Below are 23449 nucleotides of genomic sequence, written 5' to 3'. Positions count from 1 at the left end.
AAAAGCCGTGTTGCTGCTTTCTCTGTGGCTTCAGATATGGAGCAAATGGCCCCCCTCTTCATTGCTCTGGTTACACCAACAAATTTCACAGCTCTGCTGATGGAACGCCCAACAAATCCCCGGCAGCCCACTTTGATCAGCTCGCATACAATATCAGGAGTTGGCTGTGTTACAGGAGCGCTCCATAATTGTTCAGGCACACAATCCTATTTTTCAGAATGTTCATTGTTGCAACAAAAAAATAAATATCGGGCTGAACACTAGGACTGATGAGCATTGTTTTGGCTCGAGCAGGTGTAAGGGGGAGCTCTAAGATAATTTGTTCACCTGATTCACACAAAAAACAATAACAGGAACCAAAACACATTGTAATAATAATTTGTATGTGTAAATATGTGCGTCTTACTACAGATTATTCATATATAGATTCGCCTTAATGTATTTTCTTGGTGTTTATACCTATTATATAGGCCAGAGGCATACTGATGGCAAACCTGTCCAGCTGGCAGGACCATTGCAACGATGCCACCGACATGCCAGAGAGTGTTTTATCCATGATTGAGGGGCTGCGTGTGCCAATCTCCATCACACCACTGCCATCTCCTACCCCTTCACGGCACAGCGTGGTAAGATTGGGTTGATGTGGGTACAAATACCACCTAATTCTCTTGATCATTATTGCTATTCCAGACACATATTTTGTATTTCTCTGTGATTAGCAAGGAGAGCATAGGCATAATGGAGTCGGTTAGTGAGTCAGTAAATGTGTCCACAAATCTACAGTTAAGAAAAACTACTGAATATTCAGCTTTGAAATTTTGGATTCTGTTAATTACAAGTGAGGACAATTGAACCTCCTTTTTCTGGGACATGCTAATGTCTTTTTCTAGAATTATTTGCAATTATCCTTTTATATATTAAGTTAAACAAGGATGCTAGCACAGTGGGGTATGTTTGGGCTTGTTCAGGCAGGCACATTAAAATTCAGTAAGGTATGTTTTCTATAATATATTTCAGTTCTAAGGTAGAACTATGCTAGTATATCTAAATATCTAAAAAAGGAAGAGTAGAATAGAGTAGAGGCACTTAGGTGCCTGGTCTTGAGAACCAGGGATGGTAAATAAACATGTAAAATAGGCTTCATTCTTTTTTTTGCATCCAATTTATGAGCCTTTTTAACAGTTATGGTCCTAATCTTGCTGGCCACTAAGGCCACTATTGCATGTTTGATTACTGTTATAATATTTAGAAAATGATAGAAATAGGAATAACACTGTTGTTTGACTCATACTGCAGTAACACCTACAGTTACTGACAATACTCCCATTATCATTGTTTTTCCTGTGGCAGAACGTCTCTGCTCCCCCAGCCCCATCTCAGAAGGCACAGACCAGCCGTCTGGATAGCATGTTCACTCAGGAGAATGACACGACTGCTGTAACCACCACAACCAACAGCAGCACTGACAGAAATTCAGGTACTGCTCCGTTTTTTTTTTTTTACCACCAAACCATCGTCTGCTGTGGTGTTTTTTTTAAGATTATTTGGTGATTTCAGGAATTTGACCGCCTTTATCCCATCTAGAAAAATGGCATTAGCTTAATTTTGAATTGAACTTTGGTTCCACGCAGCCTTTTTCTTGCATGTAATTGCTGCAAGCTGTGTTAAAATGCTGCTTGTATTTTAACATAGCTGGGCTTTGGAAACTGACAAACAAGGTGATTTCAAGCTATGTGCAACATCAAACCTATACATGTGTCAAAGTGTGAGCTTCTGTTACACAAATAATTTCTGCATGTTGGTATGGACTGGTGACTTATAGTTTTAGCATATAGCAGCTGATAAGCAAACAGAAAATAACTTTTTATTTCTCTGATTTAGTATATTTCTGTGTGGAAACTGTCTCTCTAACTGACCTCTTTCATTGCATACCCTCCTTAAACATTTTTGACCATTCACAAAATTATTTTTGCGGAGGTGTTAACCATGTCATTTTAAAACAATCTGCTATGAAACAATCAGTAAGACAAAGTTAACTGATTTTGTACATTTCTGTGCTGGAGCATTGAAAACCATACCTGCTCCTAATTTTCATCATCCTTTCACCATTCACTAACCATCCAGCAGGTGGCAGACATGCCTATAGGTATACACTGGCACAAACAAAGTTCATTTTTGGATTCATATTGTTCATCAGTGTTCAACAAATGTTAATAAGTTTGCATTGTATGTATTTTAATGTAGTTGGTTATAATAAGATGATAGCATTTATTGTTTTAGACTTCCTAGTTTAATTATCTGGAGCGAATGGAATCATATTTAGATCTGTGCATCCATCCACATTAGAGTGCGCGCCTGTTTGGATTGGTTAAATGATTGTTGGTTGTGTTGTTTTCTTAACTATTATTTGTTAGACTATTATGTGTTGTCTTTGGTTCCTGTCAGATCACGTGAGCACTGAGGAAACCAACATCCCCAGATCAGTGTCTGTTGCCACAGGCCTCAACAATATGGTGAAGAGGCCACGTGTGCGCACCATTTTCCCCCACGCTGCCGGCAACAACAACACACTGCTCAGCTTTGACGAAGAAGATGTCATCATCCTTCTCATCCCTGATGAGAGAGACGGGTGGCTGTACGGCGAAATGGAGAAGAATGGAAAGTGAGTCAATCACAAACGCTTTATGTCTGTTGAACAGAAATATTTTAACAAAGATGATTTGTGAGTAATCTCACTGTGCACATTTCTGTAATAAGCACCTATCCTTGGGGAGTCCTCAGCTCAAATACCCTACCGCATGTTAGATATACCCAGAATGCATTGCATTGCCAATATCCAGGGTTTTTGTTTGTTTATTTGTTTGTTTTGGGTTTCTTTGTTTTTGTTTTGGTTTTTGCTGGCAGAAACTCTTCCTGCAGGCTTAGGATGCTGATGATTTTCACTTCGCCACGCCTGGCTAATGTGCTTTATTTTTTAATTTAGTGTTTGTTTACGGTTGCTTTCACACTCATTACATCAAAGTCTGTCGTCCTGGAGGAGCGTGACCATTTCAGGAATATGACGGCCCCACAGCTGAAAAAATTCTTTGAATATTGCGGTCTGCTCTCCATCGGCGGTCTATGTTTCACAACTCCTAAACTGTAGTTCTTCCAAAAGAATTATTTTGGTTCACCAGCAGCAGTTTCAGCTGCATCTACCTGTTCTGCATAAAAGGGCTTTGAGCACAAACATGAGTTCTTGGTCAATATAATTTCATTCTTAGGTTGCAGCATCTTTTTTTCAAGAGTTTTTCCTGTTTGCTTCATGTGACCAGCCAAAAGAAAGCCTCACAAAAATAAACCATGATGCTAACTCGCAAAAAAAACTAATCTCTCATCTTAAACGCAAAAATAAAGGAACACGGTGTGTTGCTATACTTTAGCACTAGCTTTTTTTCCACTGAGGTTTACAAAGGAGGCGGAGACGGAAACCTGGTTGCCGGAAAACCTCCTAAAATTCAGGTAAAAACAAGTTACTGCGTCCCCTATGGTGGTATGCAAGTATCTACAAGTGGTAGGGAGAATTGTGACTTGTTCTAGAACTGTCAAATTGTCATTTACTTGAGTGACTCAAAAATAATCAGCATCTATGTTGATTATTAATTAAAAATTTAAGACATTTATCAATAAAAATGCCTTTTCATTTTATTATTTATAAGTAGGTATACATGGGTATACCTACATAAATAAATCGCTGCACCTTTTTCCACATTCCAAAATGGATGAAATTCTTTTTTGTTCCCTCAAAATTCTACACACAGTACTCCATAATGATAATGTGTAAATAGTTTTTTTTTTTTTTTTTTTTTTTTGCAAATTTACTTTAAAAAATGACGTGTACATAAGTATTCACAGCCTTTGCCATGATGCTCGAAATTGAGGTGCATCCTGTTTCCACTGATAATCCCTGAGATGTTTCTACAGCTTAATTGGAGTCCACCTGGGGTAAATTCAGTTTATTGGACATGATTTGGAAAGGCACACACCAGTCTACACATAAGGTCCCACAGTTGACAGTGCATCTCAGAGCACAAACCAAGCATGAAGTCAAAGGGATTGTCTTTAGACCTCCAAGACAGGATTGTCCTGAGTCACAAATCTGGGGAAGGGTACAGAAACATTTCTCCTGCTTTCATGGTCCCAATTAGCACAGTGGCCTCCATCATCTGTGAATGGAAGAAGTTCAGAATTCTTCCTAGAGCTGGGCATCCGTCTAAACTGATCAGTCGGGGGCCTTAGTTAGGGAGGTGACCAAGAACCGGATGGTCACTCTGTCAGAGCTCCAGCATTCCTTTGTGGAGAGAGAACAACCTTCCAGTAGGACAACCATCTCTCCAGTAATTCACCAATCAGACCTGTATGATAGAGTGAGCAGACAGAAGGCACTCCATCATAAAAGGCGCATGGCAGCCCACCTGGAGTTTGCCAAAAGCCACCTGAAGGACTCTTTGACCATGAGAAACAAAATTCTCTGGTCTGATGAGACAAAGATTGAACTCTTTGGTGTGAATGCCAGGCATCATGTTTGAAGGAAACCAGGCAACATCCCTACAGTGAAGCATGATGGTGGCAGCATCATGCTGTGAGGATTTTTTTTCAGCAGCAGGAACTGGGAGACAAATCAGGATTGAGGGAAAGATGAATGCAGCAATGTACAGAAACATCCTGGATGAAAACCTGCTCCAGAGCAGTCTTGACCTCAGACTGGGGTGATGTTTCATCTTTCAGCAGGACAATGACCCTAAGCACACGGCCACAATATCAAATGACTGGATTCAGGACAAATCTGTGAATGTTCTTGAGTGGACCAGCCAGAGCCCAGACCTGAATCCAATTGAACATCTCTGGAGAGATCTGAAAATGGCTGTGCTCTGATGCTCCCCATCCAACCTGATGCTTGAGAGGTGCTGCAAAGAGGAATGAGCAAGAGGAAACTGCCCAAAGATAGGTGCACCAAGCTTATGGCATCATATTCAAGAAGACTTGAGGCTGTAATTGCTGCTAAAGGTGTATAAACAAAGTATTGAGCAAAGGCTGTGAATACTTATATACGTGTGATTTCTTAGTTTATTATTTTTAATAAATTTAATAAATTTGCAAAAACTAAAAAAAAAAATTTCGTGTTATTATGGGGTGTTGTGAGTAGAATTTTGATGAGGAAAAATTTATTTACTCCATTTTGGAATAAGGCTGTAACAACAAAATGTGGAAAAAGTTGAGTGCTGTGAATACTTTCTGGATTAACTGCATGCTGTAAATTGGTTAAAACCTTCAAGTATAAGAAAATACTCAAGTCCACTGGTGGGTTATGGTACTCAAATGGTTAAATTAGGTGTCTTACAATCCTCTGGATTTTAACTGTTCCAAATGGATGATTATTTTTAATGGATTGTAGTCTGGAGCAGCTGGAGTTAATATGGTTTAATTTGCATTTTGCATCTTCTGTGTGAAGGACAGGTTTGTTTAAGGAGGATTCAAAGCACTCAGAACAACAGGTTTAAACAAGAGTCTAGCTGGAATTAAATGGTTGACAACCAAGCAGTCTCAATGTTCCCAAATCAGGCATACCCAGAAGAAGAAGTTGTTGCAGTTTTTTGACTGGGTGCTTGAGGCTGGCTCCCAAAAGGAGCAGGTTCCCACTGAAACCCACATTAAAGTGTCCAACTTTAGGTTAGAGCTGAAATAAACATGTTTACACCCTGATACTAAATACTGTTTTGACCTCAATGGCTAGTTTCTCGCTCCACGACATCTGTGTGGGGGTGGAATTTTTCTTTCTAACCCCTTAGTTTGCAATTACAAAGGTCAAACGTTTCCTGTAGTTTTTCACCAGGTTTGCACACACTGCAGCAGGGATTTTGGTCCACTCCTCCATACAGATCTTCTCCAAAACTTTCAGGTTTGGAGTTTCAGCTCCCTCCAAAGCTTTTCTATTGAGTTCAGGTCTAGAGACTGGCCAGGCCACTCCAGGACCTTGAAATGCTTCTTAGGAACCCCTCCTTAGTTGCCCTGCCTGTGTGTTTGGGGTCATTGTCATGCTGGAAGACCCAGCCATGACCCCATCTTCAATGCTCTTACTGAGGGAAGGAGGTTGTTTGCCAAAATCTCGCAATACATGACCCCATCCATCCTCCCTTCAATACGGTGCAGTCGTCCTGTCCCCTTTGCAGAAGAGCACCCCCAGAGTACGATGTTTCCACCCCCATGCTTCACGGTTGGGATGGTTTTCTTGGAGTTGTTTCTCATCCTCTAAGCGTGGTCAGTGGAGTTGATTCCAAAAAGCTCTATTCTGGTCTCATCTGACCACATGACCTTCTCCCATGTCTCCTCTGGGTCATCCAGATGGTCACTGGTGAATTTCAAACGGGTCTGGACATGTGCTGGCTTGAGCAGGGAGACCTTGCTGCCCTGCAGAATTTTAAAACATGACATCATCATGTGTTACTAATGTAATCTTTGTGACTGTGGTCCCAGCTCTCTTCAGGTCATTGACCAGGTCCTTCTGTGTAGTTCTGAGCTTTCTCAGAATAATCCTTACCCCACAAAGTGAGATCTTGCATGGAATCCCAGACCAAGGGAGATTGACAGTCATCTTGTGTTTCTTCCACTTTCTAATAAATAATCATAACAGTTGTTGTCTTTTATCAAGCTGCTTGCCTGTTGTCCTGTAGTCCTTCCCAGCCTTGTGCAGGTGTACAGTTTTGTCCCTGGTGTCCTTAGACAGCTCTTTTTAGTCTTGGCTATGGTGGACAGGTTGGAGTGTGATTGATTGAGTGTGTGAACAGGTGTCTTTTATACAGGTAACAAGTTCAAACAGGTGCAATTAATACAGGTAAAGAGTGCAGAATAAGAGAGCTTCTTAAAGAAAAATTAACAGGTCTGTGTGAGCCAGAATTCTTGATGGTTGGTAGGGGATCAAATACTTATTTGCAGCAATAACATACAAATAAATCATTAAAAAAAATCATACATTGTGATTTCCGGATTTTTTTTTTTTTAGATTATGTCTCTCACAGTGGACATGCACCTAAGATGAAAATTTCAGACCCCTCCATGATTTCTAAGTGGAAGAACTTGCAAAATCACAGGGTGTTCAAATACTTATTTTCCTCACCGTAGCTCTTGCTGAGGACTATTGCTCTCGTTTTGGCCATTTAATTGCAAATATCTAATAATATGGCTTCTTGTGTGGTGAAATGTCCAAACAGATCACCAAATATGTCTGTGCTCCAGCATTTGCACAGAGTGAAATTATCATCTTATTTAATGTTCACAACACAGGAAACAAATTAAACTGTCAAATTTACAGATAACTGGTTAGAACTGTAAACCAACACAATCACTTAGTTGTTGGCTGTTGATTGAAGACAAATGCTCTTTTTTTTTTCCAAACAAATGTTTTACATTTTTGTTTGACAATCTGTGAAACTGTCCGTGGCATTTTATAAAATGTATAAATTGTTTGTAATTTTTTGCTGTTTTTGGTGTTACTGTATAGTTGTGATACTTGGACACTAATTATTGACCAAAGGTGATGAATACATGACTTTATGAGGTCTCTTTGGAGGATTCTTGGGTACCGTTGGAATGACTTTGTGTTTTTAAAAACAAAAACAAAAAACTCAGACGATGAGTATCACTTCTGTTGTGAGCTACATTTTAGTGTACATGTACCAAATTGTTCAGCACCCCCGCGTTTGGAAAAGGTTAAGAGGGCACCCACCTATAACCTGTCTGTGATAAATGGTTGCTTTCGAGGGATGGGGAAAGAGCAGTTGTCTACCTGGGTGGTTTCCATACGGCCCAAGGTGGTTCTGTAGTATGGTGGATGTGGTGACCCATGGCACCAACGTGTGCTCCTAGACCTGACTTGACCAAATCTGATCTCATATTTTGCAATCTACACAATTTTAAATTTAAAAAGTTAATAACTTCAGTGGTAATGAAAATAAGAAATAGTTGCTGCCCCATGTTTTTTTTTTTTTGTTTTTTGTTTTTTCTCAGTTGATTGGCGTGACTGGACTGCAGTGTCCGAACAATCGAGATGGTCTCATGGCTGATTGATATGCTGACCATACACACACATACACACACAGCTTTGGTCTTGCCAAATGCTGTCTGAGCTGGAACGCTCACTGATAAGAAAATCAAAGTGAAGTGCAGCCTGAGGGTGGGATGTTGATGGCAGACTGGAGTGCGGCACTCCAACACTGATGGATGCCATCCAAGCTGCTTTCTTCAGGCCTATGATGTCTAACATTTACACCAGGGATTTGATCTAAAGCCGTTGGCTGTGCGTCTATGAATTTTAATCATTCATCAGGTCTGATCATTTTTACTATCAGGGGAAATTAGGTGATAAATGCATACAAAAATGATCAAGGAGAGAAAGGAATCATTTTAGTGTTTCTTTGAAAAGTAACTCTGGTGCATAATGTCTCTGCTGTGAGGGGGTAAAAGCCTAAAAAGTACATGTTGTCATGTTTATCAAAACAGATTTGACATGGTGGGTTGTTCTAAACAATATTCAGCTTTGATCAGTCCGGTTGTCTTGTGTCTTCCTTAATGATGTTTCCCAGCAACCAGTATGGGAACACCTAGACCTGGAGTGCCCAACCAGTCGATCTCGATTAACCGGATGGAATGCACGTGAACACAGGAACAAAATGTAAACGCCACACAGAAAGGACTAAGCAAGAAGCAATCCCAGAACCTTCTTGCTGTGAGGCAACAGCGCTGACCACTAAGCCACTGTGCCGCCTGAAAAGTCAATAAGGGGGATGAAAATATTAGTTCCTGGTGAACTTTGATGCACCAAATCTGTCAAAATACCAACTTTGTTTTGCCTCTGTAATATCCTACAGAAATGTTTACCACCTGCTGGGTGATAAGTGGATGTTGGATGGTTTATGGAAAATTACAAAGTACTGTGGTACTTACTTGCAGTGTGTCTACCATCTTCTGAAACACTGAGGACAGCGTTCTCATGTGTGCTCCGCCCTTCACACCATTCAGCTAACATATTAAGCTAGCAACTTATGATGCACACAATGTGGTGAAATATGATACAAAATGTACAACAGAGCAGGAAAATAAAGCTGGAATTAAGAATGGATAGAACACATGGCTGGGGATGATACCAAAACTTTTCCTCGGTACTGCAAATTAGTGACAGCTAATTTGAAACACTGCTCTGAAATGTTTTAAAAACATTTAAACATCTGTGTTACAAATATTGTTTCAGTGTCTGCATAAAAATAAAGCAATCACATGCTGTGCTGCCACCTGGTGAACACTTGCACTGACTAGACAGTTACGAAATATGTATCCATATTATCAGTGCAGGTTCTGTATGTGCAGGAGCACCTATGTTGTTTGTTATGACTCTAATCGCTTATTATTTACAGTACACTCATAGGTTTGTTGCTTAGTGACCTTTATTACCACAGCTGCAACTGTAGCTCAAGCACTAGTCATTGTAGCCAACCTTGCAGTTACTGTCACTTGTAATTCTCTTAGGAAAAAGCATTGCAGCTAAAAGAACATCATGAATTGTGCTTGAGCAAAGCATTTTGCTACATACTTAATGTAGTGACACTGCTCAGTAACCAGCATCAGTAAGTTCACCTTTTCCTATTTTTCAGTTGGGGCCACTGCAGCAGATCTGACATGGGTCTGCATGTTTTAATGATTTTCCACAAGTTGTACATCGGATGGCCTTCTTGACGCAACTCCACATTACAGAGAATGATTAGGGCTAGTCTTGAACCGGGGAGCCTTCTGATTCAGAAACAAGAACACTAAGCACTTGGCAACCACACTGCTCAGGAACAAGCATCAACAGTGTAAAAACTCTTGCCGACAAAAATATGACTGAATGGCTGTGGTAAGGCTGGACAATACACCAAAAATAATATAATCATGATGTTTAATTTGATCATTTTTCCAGTTTTAGGAGTGTAATGACTGAAGCTTGAGGAAAACAGAGTTTATTATTCAAATTTTACAATATATTATTAACAAAAATATCAGTGTAAACATTTAGTGACAAAAATATTTGCCTTAAAGCAATACAAGTTAGCTTGCCTTGTAATTATTAAAATAATTAAACAAAAGCTGACTACAATCAAAATATTTCATTGGCAACAATAAACAGCAAACAGCTAGTTCAGGGGTGGCCAAGTTCGGTCCTCGAGAGCCACACTCCTGACACTCTTAGTTGTCTCCCTGCTCCAACACACCTGAATCCAGTGAAAGACTCGCGAGCAGACTTTTAATGAGCCTTTCATTGGATTCAGGTGTGTTGGAGCAGGGAGACAACTTAGAGTGTTAGGAATGTGGCTCTCGAGGACCGAACTTGGCCACCCCTGAGCTAGTTTATAATATGTACAGTTATAAAAGCACTCACCCTTAATAGGAACGTGGTGTCTGTCAGATTTACTGTTACAGATAAGTTTTTTTATTTCTATTGTGATAGATTTTGTATGACAAATTAGCTGACTGAAGACAGATCGCAAAAACAGTGATAAATTTTGTGCTATCTGATGGGTTGCCTTTCTGAAACATTCAGAGATTTTCCACCTTAAAGCCCTTGGAGTCACCTCACACAGTATGTAATAGGCTGTTAGATCTGTTCATTTCCATTAAAAAGGTTTATAACCAGAAGTGGCATAAATTTGGTTATGATCCCAGTTTGAGTTTGTTTAATCATACAGCCCTAGTTGTGGTGTATTTTCCAGAATCTTTTTGTCATGTGTACAAAGGAAACGCCCATTCTCCAACTCAGATCAGCAAATATTAACATTTGCAGGGACATTGAAGAGGTTGTTTGGCTTCATACTGATTAAGAGAGGAGGAAGTAATCTGGGCTGCAGCAGCACAATGATACACTGTCCTTGATCCAAGCTTCTCCTACATATTATTTAACCTCCTCTCTAACCTCATGTTTTTTCGGGCCCCTTCACATATAGTGCGAATTTGGTCGAATTGTGCACGAAGTGCGCATGATGGAAGAATCGTATGCAAAACGTATAAAATTGTGACTGCTTCCAGCGACTCGTACACCTGTTGCTACAACTATTTGTGCACACCAGCGGCTGAAAGGCTGTGCGAGCCCGTTGAACCCTCTTGCGGCAGGTGTCGGCCAAATTCCAGCTGACACACACGAACATTTAACAATGCTCGTTTTGCACTTAGCAAATGTGTCGCCATTCACACTATCATCGCAAAAACAGTTAGCAGACGATCACTGTCAAGCTGGATGTGAAATTTGTCTAAGTGCTCCCACGACTGTGAAGTTGCTAACAGCAACACACGTGGTGCATGTGTCTCACTCATGTGTGAGTGTGTCACGCCCCCACACTTGCATAAAATGCTTATGTTTGTGTACAGATCTGATCACATGTGGGCTGGACAGTGAGGTCGGATCGCACACAGCATGGGGAGGGGCCTGTCAGCTGATCACAGCAAACTCACAGCTGGATGACAGCTCAGTGCACACATTACAAATACAGGAACCACCGCCAGGACAGTTACATAAATAATTCCGACTATACCTACATACGCAATTACATAAGTAACGAAAATGAATAACCACATAATACAGAGAGTGACACATGGGTCTGGGTGCTGAACGGACAGGGGGTGTGTCTGCTCACAGCCACAGCTGTAAAGATCTCTGCTCCTGGGCATCCAAGCTTGACAATACATTCCGTGTTTGGAAGGACATGAACTGATAGCATTTCTCCGTGAAGCGCTTGTCTCTGCCTGCTGTCCTCATTGAAATACATAAAACATCATTCGCCATTGCACTGGGCTGCAGCAACCGGACTCAGCGCACCTCCTTCATGTCTTTGTCGATTTCAGGCATTTTTCTGCATTGATTACAGACCAGCGGTGGTAGCACAATTGTGCTGTTTCCGTCTGATAATCGGAGCTTATAGCTTTGAATCCCGTGAGTGCCAGTTTTTTTTTTTTTAACCAGGATTATTTAACCACAGGCTTCTGTATTGTGTCCCCTTTTATGTATTATTTATGTCAACCCAGTGATATTCACTAATTATACAGCTGGTTTTTATTTTATTATGCTCCACATCAGTGGCGTGATGTGGAGCAGCTGCTTGCACTGTGTTCCTGCGCGAAAGACATCGTCACATGCACAAACCGTCGCACCGGGATTGTGCACGCCTGCCTGTCAGTGCAGTGTTTTCGTGGTTCGCTCATACAAGATGTTTCGCCGTGAGTCACCCTGAGTTGTACATATTCATATTATGTGTGAAGGGGCCCTTAATGATTTCCTCTATTAAAGAAATGTTATGAGATCAAGGCAAGAAAACGCTGAAAAAAACATCACTGTGATTTCACTCCATCTAAACCTTTCGTGGCTTCATCATGTTTTCTGACTCACTTTTCTGTTCTGATCCCCTGGTATACAATTATGAAGTGGAGTTTATTTTGGTGCGTGAGTGGGATGGAACAAATGGTTGCAGGATTTCGTTTACTGAAGCCACGAGAAACCTTGTGGATCTCTGAGGTCTGAGTGCCATTCACTCAGATTCATTCAAGTTCCTTGCTCACTGCATCAGCTGTCCAGACTGAAAACAGCCTTGTAAATAAGTACTGTAGATTTGTTTTCTCTTGTGGAAAAACAACAACCTGTTAATAATCTATCCTTGACCAAAGCAGAGAAGTTGTCATTATTATCAGAGAATCTTATTAAAGGGAACAAAAGCATTTAAACTCTTTCATGTGTGAAGGATTCTGCAGATCCAAGGATTCATTCGTCTGTGGTCTTTTTCTAATGCAAGCTGTTTTCTGCCAAACTCACTGTAGACATTTAGCACTGCAACACAAAATCTGCAGGGAAAAAACAAGAATCTCCGCCTTTCCTTTTAAAAATTTATTTATTTACATGCTGTGTATATGTTTATATGTATGTGTTTCTTTTCCATCTCTGTTTATCTTCTGGAAAAGAAAATGGGAGTGTTGGCTTGCATACTTTAAAAACAAACAAAAAATTCTTATACATAATTGAAACCACACACTTGCTGTAGTTCTAGTACAAATGTTAAACTCATCATTTCAGCCAAAGCTGTTGTCACGGCCCTGCAGCCTGTATTCAACCTGCTTTTTTGCGAGAGCTGCTGAGTGGGGTCACCTGGGCCCATTGCTCCTACTTCAACTACAAAAGCATCAGCTGTCATCTGACCACCTGGGAAAAATAACCCTTCAGAGTGTCTCTGTTGATAACAAACCAGGTTGCTCATTAGAAGAATAGAACAGTGAGTTGTCTTCTTCTTGTCCTCCTTCTCTTTTGCCTGCTGCTGTCAGGGGTCGCCCCAGCAGATTATGCATCTCATCCTGCCCAGTGCATCTTATTCTGTCCCATCAACCACCTGCATGTCCTCCCTCACTACATCTGTAAACCTCCTCTTTGACCTCCCTCTCCTCCTCCTGCCTGGCAGCTCTGTCCTCAGTATCCTTCTCCCTATAAATCCTTCATCCCTCTTCTGCTTATGATCAAACGATCTCAATCTCACTTCTGATTTTACCTCCAAATCATACGGCCTGCACTGTCCCTCTTGTGCTCTTGCCTAATCCTGCACATCCTCGTCACTCCCAAGGAAAATTGCAGCACCTTCATCTCTGCCACCTCCTATCTTTTTCTTGGACTCATCAACTCTTTAAAAATTCTACAATGTGATTTTCTGGATTTTTTTTTTTTTTTTTTTTTCTCATTTTGTCTCTCACAGTAAAGGTACGAGGTCTGTCCAAAAAGTATCATACCTTTTTATTTTTTTCAAAAACTATATGAATTTGAATCACGTGTGATTACATCAGCCAAGCTTGAACCTTCGTGCGCATGCGTGAGTTTTTCCATGCCTGTCGGTTGCATCATTCGCCTGTGGGCAGGCTTTGAGTGAGCACTGGTCCACCCCTCCTGTCGGATTTCTTTTGTCTGAGAACTTGCTGAGAGACTGCCGCTTTGCTCCATGAAATTTTTTTCAGAAACTGTTAGAGACAGGCAGTTGGAAACCATTCGATAGATTCAGTTGGATATCGGTGAAGATTCTGTCGGCGTCACACGGATTAAGGAGTGTTAAAACTTTTTTAAAGACGGCCCACAGCGGCGGAGGGCGCGCGGCACGCCGAGCGGCCATCGACAGGCTGGATCGACCAGATCATTTCTAAACTGAACGCTGTGTTGATCCGGGACATCATATGACTACCACAGAAATGGCAAGAGAGCTGGACATAGCACTTTTGCGGCACATTCCACTGTTACAGGAGATTTTGTAATGAAAGACGTGCGGAGGATTTCGCGCGTCGGCACGAAGCAGCTCAGGACGCGCAGCAAAAAAACACCTCCGTCTTGGAAGTCTCACAGGACATGTTGTGGCATGTCCAGCTGTTACACAATTTCTCGGATACTCACTCGACTGAAAGCCATTGAAAGCCGTCTGGATCTTCTGAATGGTTTCCAACACGGAGGTGTGTTTTTTTTTTTTTGCGCGTCCTGAGCTGCTTCTTTTCATGGAGCAAAGCGGCAGTCTCTCAGCAAGTTCTCAGACAAAAGAAATCCGACGGGAGGGGTGGACCAGTGCTCACTCAAAGCCTGCCCACAGGCGAATGACACAACCGACAGGCATGAAAAAACTCACGCATGCGCACAAAGGTTCAAGCTTGGCTGATGTAATCACACGTGATTCAAATCCATATAGTTTTTGAAAAAATAAAAAGGTATGATACTTTTTGGACAGACCTGGTATACCTATGTTGAAAATCACAGACCTCTCTTATCTTTCTAAGTAGGAGAACTTGCACAATCAGGGACTGATACTTGCTCCTTCTGACTAAATACTTTTTGGCCCCACTGTACATACGTATACCCTTCTATCACAAATCACTCTTGCCACTTTTCTCCACCTAGTCCTCCCTGCCTCTAGTTATTTTGAACAGCTAACCCCAAGTATTTAAACTAATCTACTCCTGGCACCTTTACTATTCCACTGTGCTTCCTCTCATTCACACACATATACTCTTCCTTGTGCCTACTGACATTCATTCCCATTCTCTCCAGAGCATATCTGTACCTCTCTAGGCTTGTATCAACCTCCTTTGTACTCTCCCTACAAATTGCTATTTCATCATAGACCCCCTAAATTTAGGGGTGAGATGGGAGGCTGTTTTACATTATTGCGTCCCTGAGGACCAGTTGGGAACCACTGGAATTAGACATGATGTTGAATGTTATGTTATTCATCATTGTTGCGTGAGAGGTTTATTTATTAGGTAGTTGAGTTCAACCCAGTCTCACGGACTGTCGTGATTCAGCAGCACGAAATATACATTAATGTATTGGATTGTCATATTGTCAGGAAAAGTGCAAAAGTTTCATCATGGGAGCACAAATTTATTCTAATTCATTCCATGATGGGTGCACGTAAATAAAAGTACAGTTGGGGGGTCGGAGTGGTTATAGTTAGGGTTAGGGGAAGAGTAGGGTTAGGTTAAGGTTAGGGGTAGGTGTAGGTGTAGGAGAGTAGGATTAGTGTTTAAAAAAAAAAAAAAAAAAAACGTCACGAAAATTTGAATCATTTCGTGACAAGAGGACGAAAAAAAAACCGCGAGACTGGGCTGAGTTTGATCCTGCTACAGTTGATCCTGCAATCATTTAGACAGCCTTTCAGATTTATGTAGGAATGACAGATGATACGGCCCTGGAAGCAGGTAGACACAAGATGTAATCGTCTCTAACTTGGCTTGTCTCTTCTGTGTCTCTGTGTTTTAGGAGGGGCTGGTTCCCTTCCTCGTATTGCCGTGCCAACACTGAGCCACTAGCAAATAACAGCAGGTAAGGAGACTCCATGTTTCCAGCTCAAACCTCATGGGCTGGTTTCATGTTGCACTCAGCTGTATTGTTGGCGGTTTCCTCTCATTGCCCCTGTTGGTCTGATAAGCTCTCTAATTCATTCATTCATTCATTCTCCTCTCCTTCGACCTTTGATTCCTGTTATGTTTAAGTCTCCTTCTTTCATCGCTCCTCCTTAAACATTCAGTCATATTGTACTTTTGCATTTGAATAGCAAGTGTGACATTTATTATATGTGCGGCCTGAGGGAAATTACCCCCCAGACGGATCTGGAGACATTTATGATCATTGCTGTATTTGTTTATGACTCATAACCCCTGATGAAACTTTAATGTGTCACTTGTTCAAATAAACGTTGCACAAGACCTAAATCCTTATCGTACAAATTAACTTAGAGCCATTTTTCCTGTCCAGCCAAGCAGAGCATCAGGAAGCAGGATGCCGTGTTTTACTGATGGAAGAGTTCTCTCCAGGCTTTTCTTCAAAGAGACTAATCCCTGTGGGATTCTTTTATTGGTTCCTAATGTGCTGCACCTCTGACAGAGAAGTTGCCAGTCAACTGCTGCCAGTCACAGGACATTTTTTCAGAGTAGTACTCACTTTTTTTTTAATACTCCAGTGCAACTTCTATACTGAAAAATCATACTTTTGTTATTAATGGCAATAATAACAACTATTTATATGGGGTTTTCTCAGGAATTGAAGCACTAAGCAAAATAAACTCCGGTAATAAAAGATGAGTGCAGTTGATATTCCAATGCAACTTATGTTTTTCCTCCTCAAGAGACATTTTTTGACAGGTGCGATTTGTACTCCAAAAAATACAGTACATATAACCACCTCTGGAAAGCATTTATTGTCTGTGTTCTAGGTAGGTGTGCGACAGGGAGCACATTAAAGGACCATGATGGTCACTTTGCCTGTTTAATCCCCATCCATACTGCGTTTGCATACAGATTACACTACCAGCAGCATGTTTTAAAATGTAGAACTGAAACAGTAAAATAAATGTTCTTTTTTTGTTTTTTTTTTTCCTGAAGTGCTAACGGTTTAAATTAATTCCAGTATACTGCTAGAATCAACGTGTTGACGTATGAGACCAAATGAAAAAAAAACAATTAATTTCATTGTCATTTTCTCCTTAAATCAGGTAGATTTAACATTCCTACAAATGATATGAAAAGGTTTCCAGGTGGTTGAAATAAACTCAAGAAAACATGCAGAATGTCTGATATGGGCCTTTAATTCTGTGTTCAGTAACCCTGAACTTAAAGGGGAACGCTGGTGTTTTTCAACATGGGTTCTATTTTTATATGTTTTTCGGTTAATCCTTTCTCTTGGGCCAAAAATAATTTTAATCTGTGCAGTATTGATATAGAATGTAAATACTTCCTGATTACATAATGTAATTATATTGAGCAAGCTAAAAATACTCATAGTTAACTGCTTCTTGTTGCCTCTGAACAGGTGAATATGTTACGAGATGTATCTACTAACACAGAGAGCATCCTTGTGGGGGTTAACGTGTGCTATCACAGGGATGCTTATTCACCGTCTTTGGACGTTGCCGTCTGAAAGAAATGGCGGAACATTATTTTTTTTATTTCTTCAAATCAATGAACTAATATTTTGCTGTTAAACACACAGATTCCTTTGAAATTGATCATCATAAAGTGGTTTGTTTACTGGAGAAGGAGGCCGCCATTTTGGTATATGGACAACAGTTCAACACGCATTCTCATTGGTCGAAAAATCGGGCCTCACTCTGACTGCCTCTGATGCACTTACCGAGTCTGCAGGCTCGATAAGCGCCACAGCGGACCACTCACACCGCCCTCCTGTCTGCTGTGCGGAGCTGCAGCCAACTCCGGCAACAGGTCCAGAGACTGCTCAAACATTTCTGCACAAGTGGGCATGAAAACACTTCTGTTTTGATGCGGAGCGCTCCAGGTGCCCGCAAGGATAGACTTCTTGCGGAAAAATCCGCAGCGTCGCAGGGTCTCAGTAACTGCAGCCGCAGAGCTCCGTGGCCACTGAGAGAGGTTTGTATCTTTTTAATGACTTGGATTCTCTGTGTTGCCCGCATCCGTACCCCATAACGGTAACACCGGCGGCATTGTGAGCGAGGGGTGACAACGACACTCCACACGGAGTTGCTTTTCACCATATGCTCTTGTGAAGATAGTAAATGCGCAATAATGTCTCGATGTTCCAGACAATTTCCTGCCTGCTTCCCATGCCAACTCTCATAGCATCGTTCAACAAATTTTCTACCTCGTCAGTTTCTCATTGTTTATTTCCAATATTACACAAGATAAATACACGTATGGCAATAATTTAACACTGATATCATTTAAACAAGTAAATTCTGTGATATTTTAGTATTGTTGCATGATAAATGTAATGCTTAGGGAGGAAAACAGCGATCATTGAAATTTGTTGCCACCAATGGCACCATCCACCACGCATTTTAGAATGTGGCAATGTCTTTTTCTTTTTCGCCTGCCAGATCGATGGAATCTTTGATACAAGCTTAAATAGTTCCTATGTAGCTTCTTTCCATGAGAAATACATCTTGTATTGAAAAATGTGAAACAAATTACACGGGGGGGGGGGGGGGGGGTACAATACGAGGAAGGGAACCAGCCCCTCCTGTTGAAAAAGAAAATCAATAAATAAATTTCTGTATAAAATCTAAAATAAAATTCAGGTTCAGATTCTTAGAGGTGTTTGGGCTCAGACTAAGATGGATAATTTAAACAAATTTAACATTTTATTGTTGTGCATTATTGAATGAATAATAGTAATCGAGTGGCTTCAGTATTATGATATGATATTATGATATATCTCTTTACCTAGTCTGAAAGAAGTTATGAAGTTATTTATAACATGTTAGTTGAGAGTTATGATTTTTAATTGCCTAGTCTGAGCCCAATCAAAAAAAAACTAAATAAAGTTTTCATCAAGATTTAGCTATATTTGTAAACTATTGTGTTGTTACTGTATATTCTGTACATGCTCCTACAGGATGGCACAACATGTATTCAAAAGCCACATGTTGTGCCATCCTGCATTGAGATCAAAAGAGAAAAGAATGCACCACAGGCCAGTTGTATTCTCAAAATTTCTAGGGGTGGATGTTGTCTTGAATATTATAGATGAATCACAGTGCTGTCTTTTTTTTTTCTCTCTCCTAAGCATCCATGTTATCAGAACTTTTTAAAATGGCCAGTTATACAGTTAGCTGCTTTTTTATTATTATTATTATTATACTCAACAAAAATATAAACGCAACACTTTTGGTTTTGCTCCCATTTTGTATGAGATGAACTCAAAGATCTAAAACTTTTTCCACATACACAATATCACCATTTCCCTCTAATATTGTTCACAAACCAGTCTAAATCTGTGATAGTGAGCACTTCTCCTTTGCTGAGATAATCCATCTCACCTCACAGGTGTGCCATATCAAGATGCTGATTAGACACCATGATTAGTGCACAGGTGTGCCTTAGACTGTCCACAATAAAAGGCCACTCTGAAAGGTGCAGTTTTGTTTTATTGGGGGGGGATACCAGTCAGTATCTGGTGTGACCACCATTTGCCTCATGCAGTGCAACACATCTCCTTCACATAAAGTTGAAGAGAACACCTCTCCAACGTGCCAAACGCCAGCGAATGTGAGCATTTGCCCACTCAAGTCGGTTACGACGATGAACTGGAGTCAGGTCGAGACCCCGATGAGGACGACGAGCATGCAGATGAGCTTCCCTGAGACGGTTTCTGACAGTTTGTGCAGAAATTCTTTGGTTATGCAAACCGATTGTTTCAGCAGTTGTCCGAGTGGCTGGTCTCAGACGATCTTGGAGGTGAACATGCTGGATGTGGAGGTCCTGGGCTGGTGTGGTTACACGTGGTCTGCGGTTGTGAGGCTGGTTGGATGTACTGCCAAATTCTCTGAAACGCCTTTGGAGACGGCTTATGGTAGAGAAATGAACATTCAATACACGAGCAACAGCTCTGGTTGACATTCCTGCTGTCAGCATGCCAACTGCACGCTCCCTCAAATCTTGTGACATCTGTGGCATTGTGCTGTGTGATAAAACTGCACCTTTCAGAGTGGCCTTTTATTGTGGGCAGTCTAAGGCACACCTGTGCACTAATCATAGTGTCTAATCAGCATCTTGATATGGCACACCTGTGAGGTGGGATGGATTATCTCAGCAAAGGAAGTGCTCACTATCACAGATTTAGACTGGTTTGTGAACAATATTTGAGGGAAATGGTGATATTGTGTATGTGGAAAAAGTTTTAGATCTTTGAGTTCATCTCATACAAAATGGGAGCAAAACTAAGTGTTGCGTTTATATTTTTGTTGAGTATATTATTGTTTGGCCTCCCAAGTACATTGGAGTGTCTTCATGCTGTTGCACATCTCTCATCTCTCACACCATTCCTCCTCCTCCTCAGCAGTGTGTCTGCTGCACCATACCGCAGTAGGAGCGTGGTCAACCTGCACCACCAGGACACAGAAACAGATGAGGCCACCATGGTGCTTCCACCGGCAGACTACTCGGACTCTCCACAGAAAAACTCCATCCAAAACTCCACTTCTTCCACCAGTACTACTACTACCACCACCACCATTACAAACAACAGCCACCAGCACTCCCCCACGCCCTCTGTCGGCTCCTCCTTGTCTGATAGCAGCACGGTGAGCAGATTTAGATTGTGCATCTCTTAGTCATTGTCGTAATTGTTTGCCTTTAAACCCTAATGTTACCATCTGCTAAATGTTGCTTACTGTCAGACACGGTGTTGATTAATTAGAAACTAAATTGTCTGCAGTTGTTTGACATTTGGAATAATGTGGCTGACTAATTGCCAAGTAAAATATTAATGTAATCCTCCTTATGTCTGTTCGACATTAAGATTTGTCTGAGATACATTTGTGAGTCGAACGTGGTTTTGGTTGATTTAAGGTCAGGTCTACTGAATCATGGAGGTTACGGTCTAGTTGTTGAATATAAACAAAATAAGAATGTCAGACTGTGCCTACATGAAAATACCCAGGGAGCAAATAGGGTTTTGCAGACATGGAGTGTTATAAAAGGTTGGTGGCCAGAAATGACATCTACACCCTCCTAGGATCACAACCTGGGTGGACAACCCTGGAAATTTTCTACTGAAAATCTATAGGAGGCCTTTATTTGAAATAGCCGTGTCTGCGGATAGGCTCTTTTTTCTTATTTTTGTTATTAAAGGCTTTAAGCCTAACAGTGGATATAAAACAGAGTTTAAACACTCTAAGGACATAGATGTGACTTTGGTCTAACTAAATAAGTGTCCTATTTACTATACTAAATGATATATCATCCTAAGATGGAAATTTCAAGGCATTGGACTGCCAGAAAGGACAGCTTTTAGAGTTATTAATTCTGCCTTTTAAGAAAACAAGTTGCCTTCCAACTCTTTACTTTCCCTTAAGTCATGGAAAAACACAAATCTTAAATTTCAAACAAAAAAATTTACTCCAGTAACATTAGCTTCAACAGAAGAATATCTTTTGATGTGCAGTCCAAAGAAATAAGAACTTGAATGTATACAAACATAATCATCTATGTTTTTGTGAAACAAAATACTGGTGGCTGAATGTTGGCACTCAAAATATGCACAAGTGTGACCTGTTGACTGCAATTATGCTTCATTATAATTAGACTAATACTTTCACGATAATATCTGAATACTGTATGTAACTTAATGTAAATGGCTTATAGCATGTATAGCAAATGTCTATAATGTCCAGAACTGGTAAATACTTTGTCAGTCCTTAATTTCTCATCAGTAGGCTTATTTGTATCAGTCTCTTAGTCAGTTTCTGACTCTGTGCTGCTGTCACTGCTGTCACTGCTCTCCATTGTATCAGTGTACTGCACACGACTGCACTTGGTTGCCAGTCCCTGGCAGCGACACCCTACATAGCATGGGACATCTTTCTTTGAGCAGGGACAGTTCCTTTTGCATCCCTTGATGCAGCGACATGACATTGCCTTCCTTAGGTCCTGGGGCCAGGGAGGCTTTGTTGCTGGCACTGGAAACAGGCTGTCATATTGCATGGACCACCCAAAACCCGTGTACTGAGGTAGATCTGGTTTTGCCATGTGTGCATTCTTATTAATGATGGTAGCAAGTGCTGCCCGCTTCAGATGCAGCAGGAAGGCATCCTCTGTTGGTGGTAGAAGCTTCAGGAGTGTTGACCTGTTGTTGAGTGTATATCTTGAAGACCTACACATATTTTCTGCCCTGAAAACAAGGTAAATTGTTTTCTGTCATCATTCTGTCATGTACACTTATTCTATGTCCTGAGGACACAGGTGTGTGTACACCCAATTCTGCAAATAGAATTTCCTGAAAACATGCATGCATGAAACACAGTGAAACAGCAACGATATACCCACAATATGAGTAATTATTGGGTATATTTATTTGCCTTCACATAAGATGATCTGTTGTAGACATGTTGGGGTGATATATAGTGTGTATATGACTCACTGTATGCTGATAAATAGGAAATGTGTGGTGGCGTCAAAAGCCGCATGTCTGCGGACATGACTATTTCAAATAAGGGTCTCCTACAGATATCCAGTAGAAAATTTCCAGGGTTGTCCACCCAGGTTGTGATCCTAGGAGGGTGTAGATGTAATTTCTGGCCACCAACCTTTTATAACATTCCATGTCTGTTTTTCAAAAAAAAAATGGGTGTTTGCTCCCTTGGTAAAACAGTCATTATTTGAGAAATGCTGACCCATTTGCATGTGATGCAAAGCGTTAGTGAGTGTTGTGGTTTGCATCAATGAAAGCTTTTGCTGTTTTCCTGAGCTGGATAAATGCAGATATGATGTGTAGGTGAGTCAGATTTGCACGATCACTTACATATGCTCTGCAGCTAGGTCACAGTGGCCCTTTTCAGATGATCATCCACACTGGCATCATGATGAGATTTGGACTCTCCGTCATCCAAATATCGAAGCAACAAAAGTTATCACACACGCAAACCCTGTCTGTGTGGAAAAGGTCTGTATGTAGATGTGTGCTGGTGAATTTTCAGAGTGTGAGCTCTCCAATGAAGGTGTCCATTGAAGTTTCCATATCCTGTCAGTGATCATTTTGCCATTACCATCGAGAGATACTCTAGCTCCATTTTTCACATTTTGTCTTTAGTGTCTGGTGATATTTATAATGGTGGATTTAATTCAAAGAGGGGAGCAACCGACCAAAATGTCTGAAATGATCTGGATTGAATGATTAGATGAGTTTTATCTGGAGAGCAGAAATATGCAGTGTGACATTTTTCATATGACTTCACAAGCATTTTGCCGAAGAAACTGATCTGAACAACAGGGATGAGGGTCTGTAATCTGTCTTAACTCCTTGCAATATTTAACAAAAGCGTAAAACTGCACTGCAGACACACAGTGTTGACAATCCATGTAGCAGCTGTCGTTGTGTCTGAAGTTTGACCTAGAAAGGAAACTTATC

At 40.9% G+C, this 23449-nt stretch overlaps 1 protein-coding gene across 3 annotated transcripts in view; it reads left to right on the top strand.

The window, feature by feature from the left end:
* Positions 1-23449, top strand: part of baiap2l1b (BAR/IMD domain containing adaptor protein 2 like 1b) — a 104923-nt gene that overhangs the window by 69146 nt on the left and 12328 nt on the right. For 2 of the 3 annotated variants that reach the window (XM_034189588.1, XM_034189590.1), the window contains exons 8-12: positions 471-626; positions 1351-1477; positions 2446-2662; positions 15830-15892; positions 20381-20624. In XM_034189588.1, the coding sequence (XP_034045479.1) occupies positions 471-626; positions 1351-1477; positions 2446-2662; positions 15830-15892; positions 20381-20624 (807 nt within the window). The remainder of the gene's footprint in view (positions 1-470; positions 627-1350; positions 1478-2445; positions 2663-15829; positions 15893-20380; positions 20625-23449) is intronic. The other variant, XM_034189589.1, reaches the window with a different exon arrangement.

The sequence above is a fragment of the Thalassophryne amazonica genome, chromosome 16, assembly GCF_902500255.1.
Source record: "Thalassophryne amazonica chromosome 16, fThaAma1.1, whole genome shotgun sequence".
Taxonomy (NCBI): domain Eukaryota; kingdom Metazoa; phylum Chordata; class Actinopteri; order Batrachoidiformes; family Batrachoididae; genus Thalassophryne; species Thalassophryne amazonica.
Note: the sequence above shows the minus strand (reverse complement) of the source record. Positions and strands in the feature narration are given on the sequence as shown.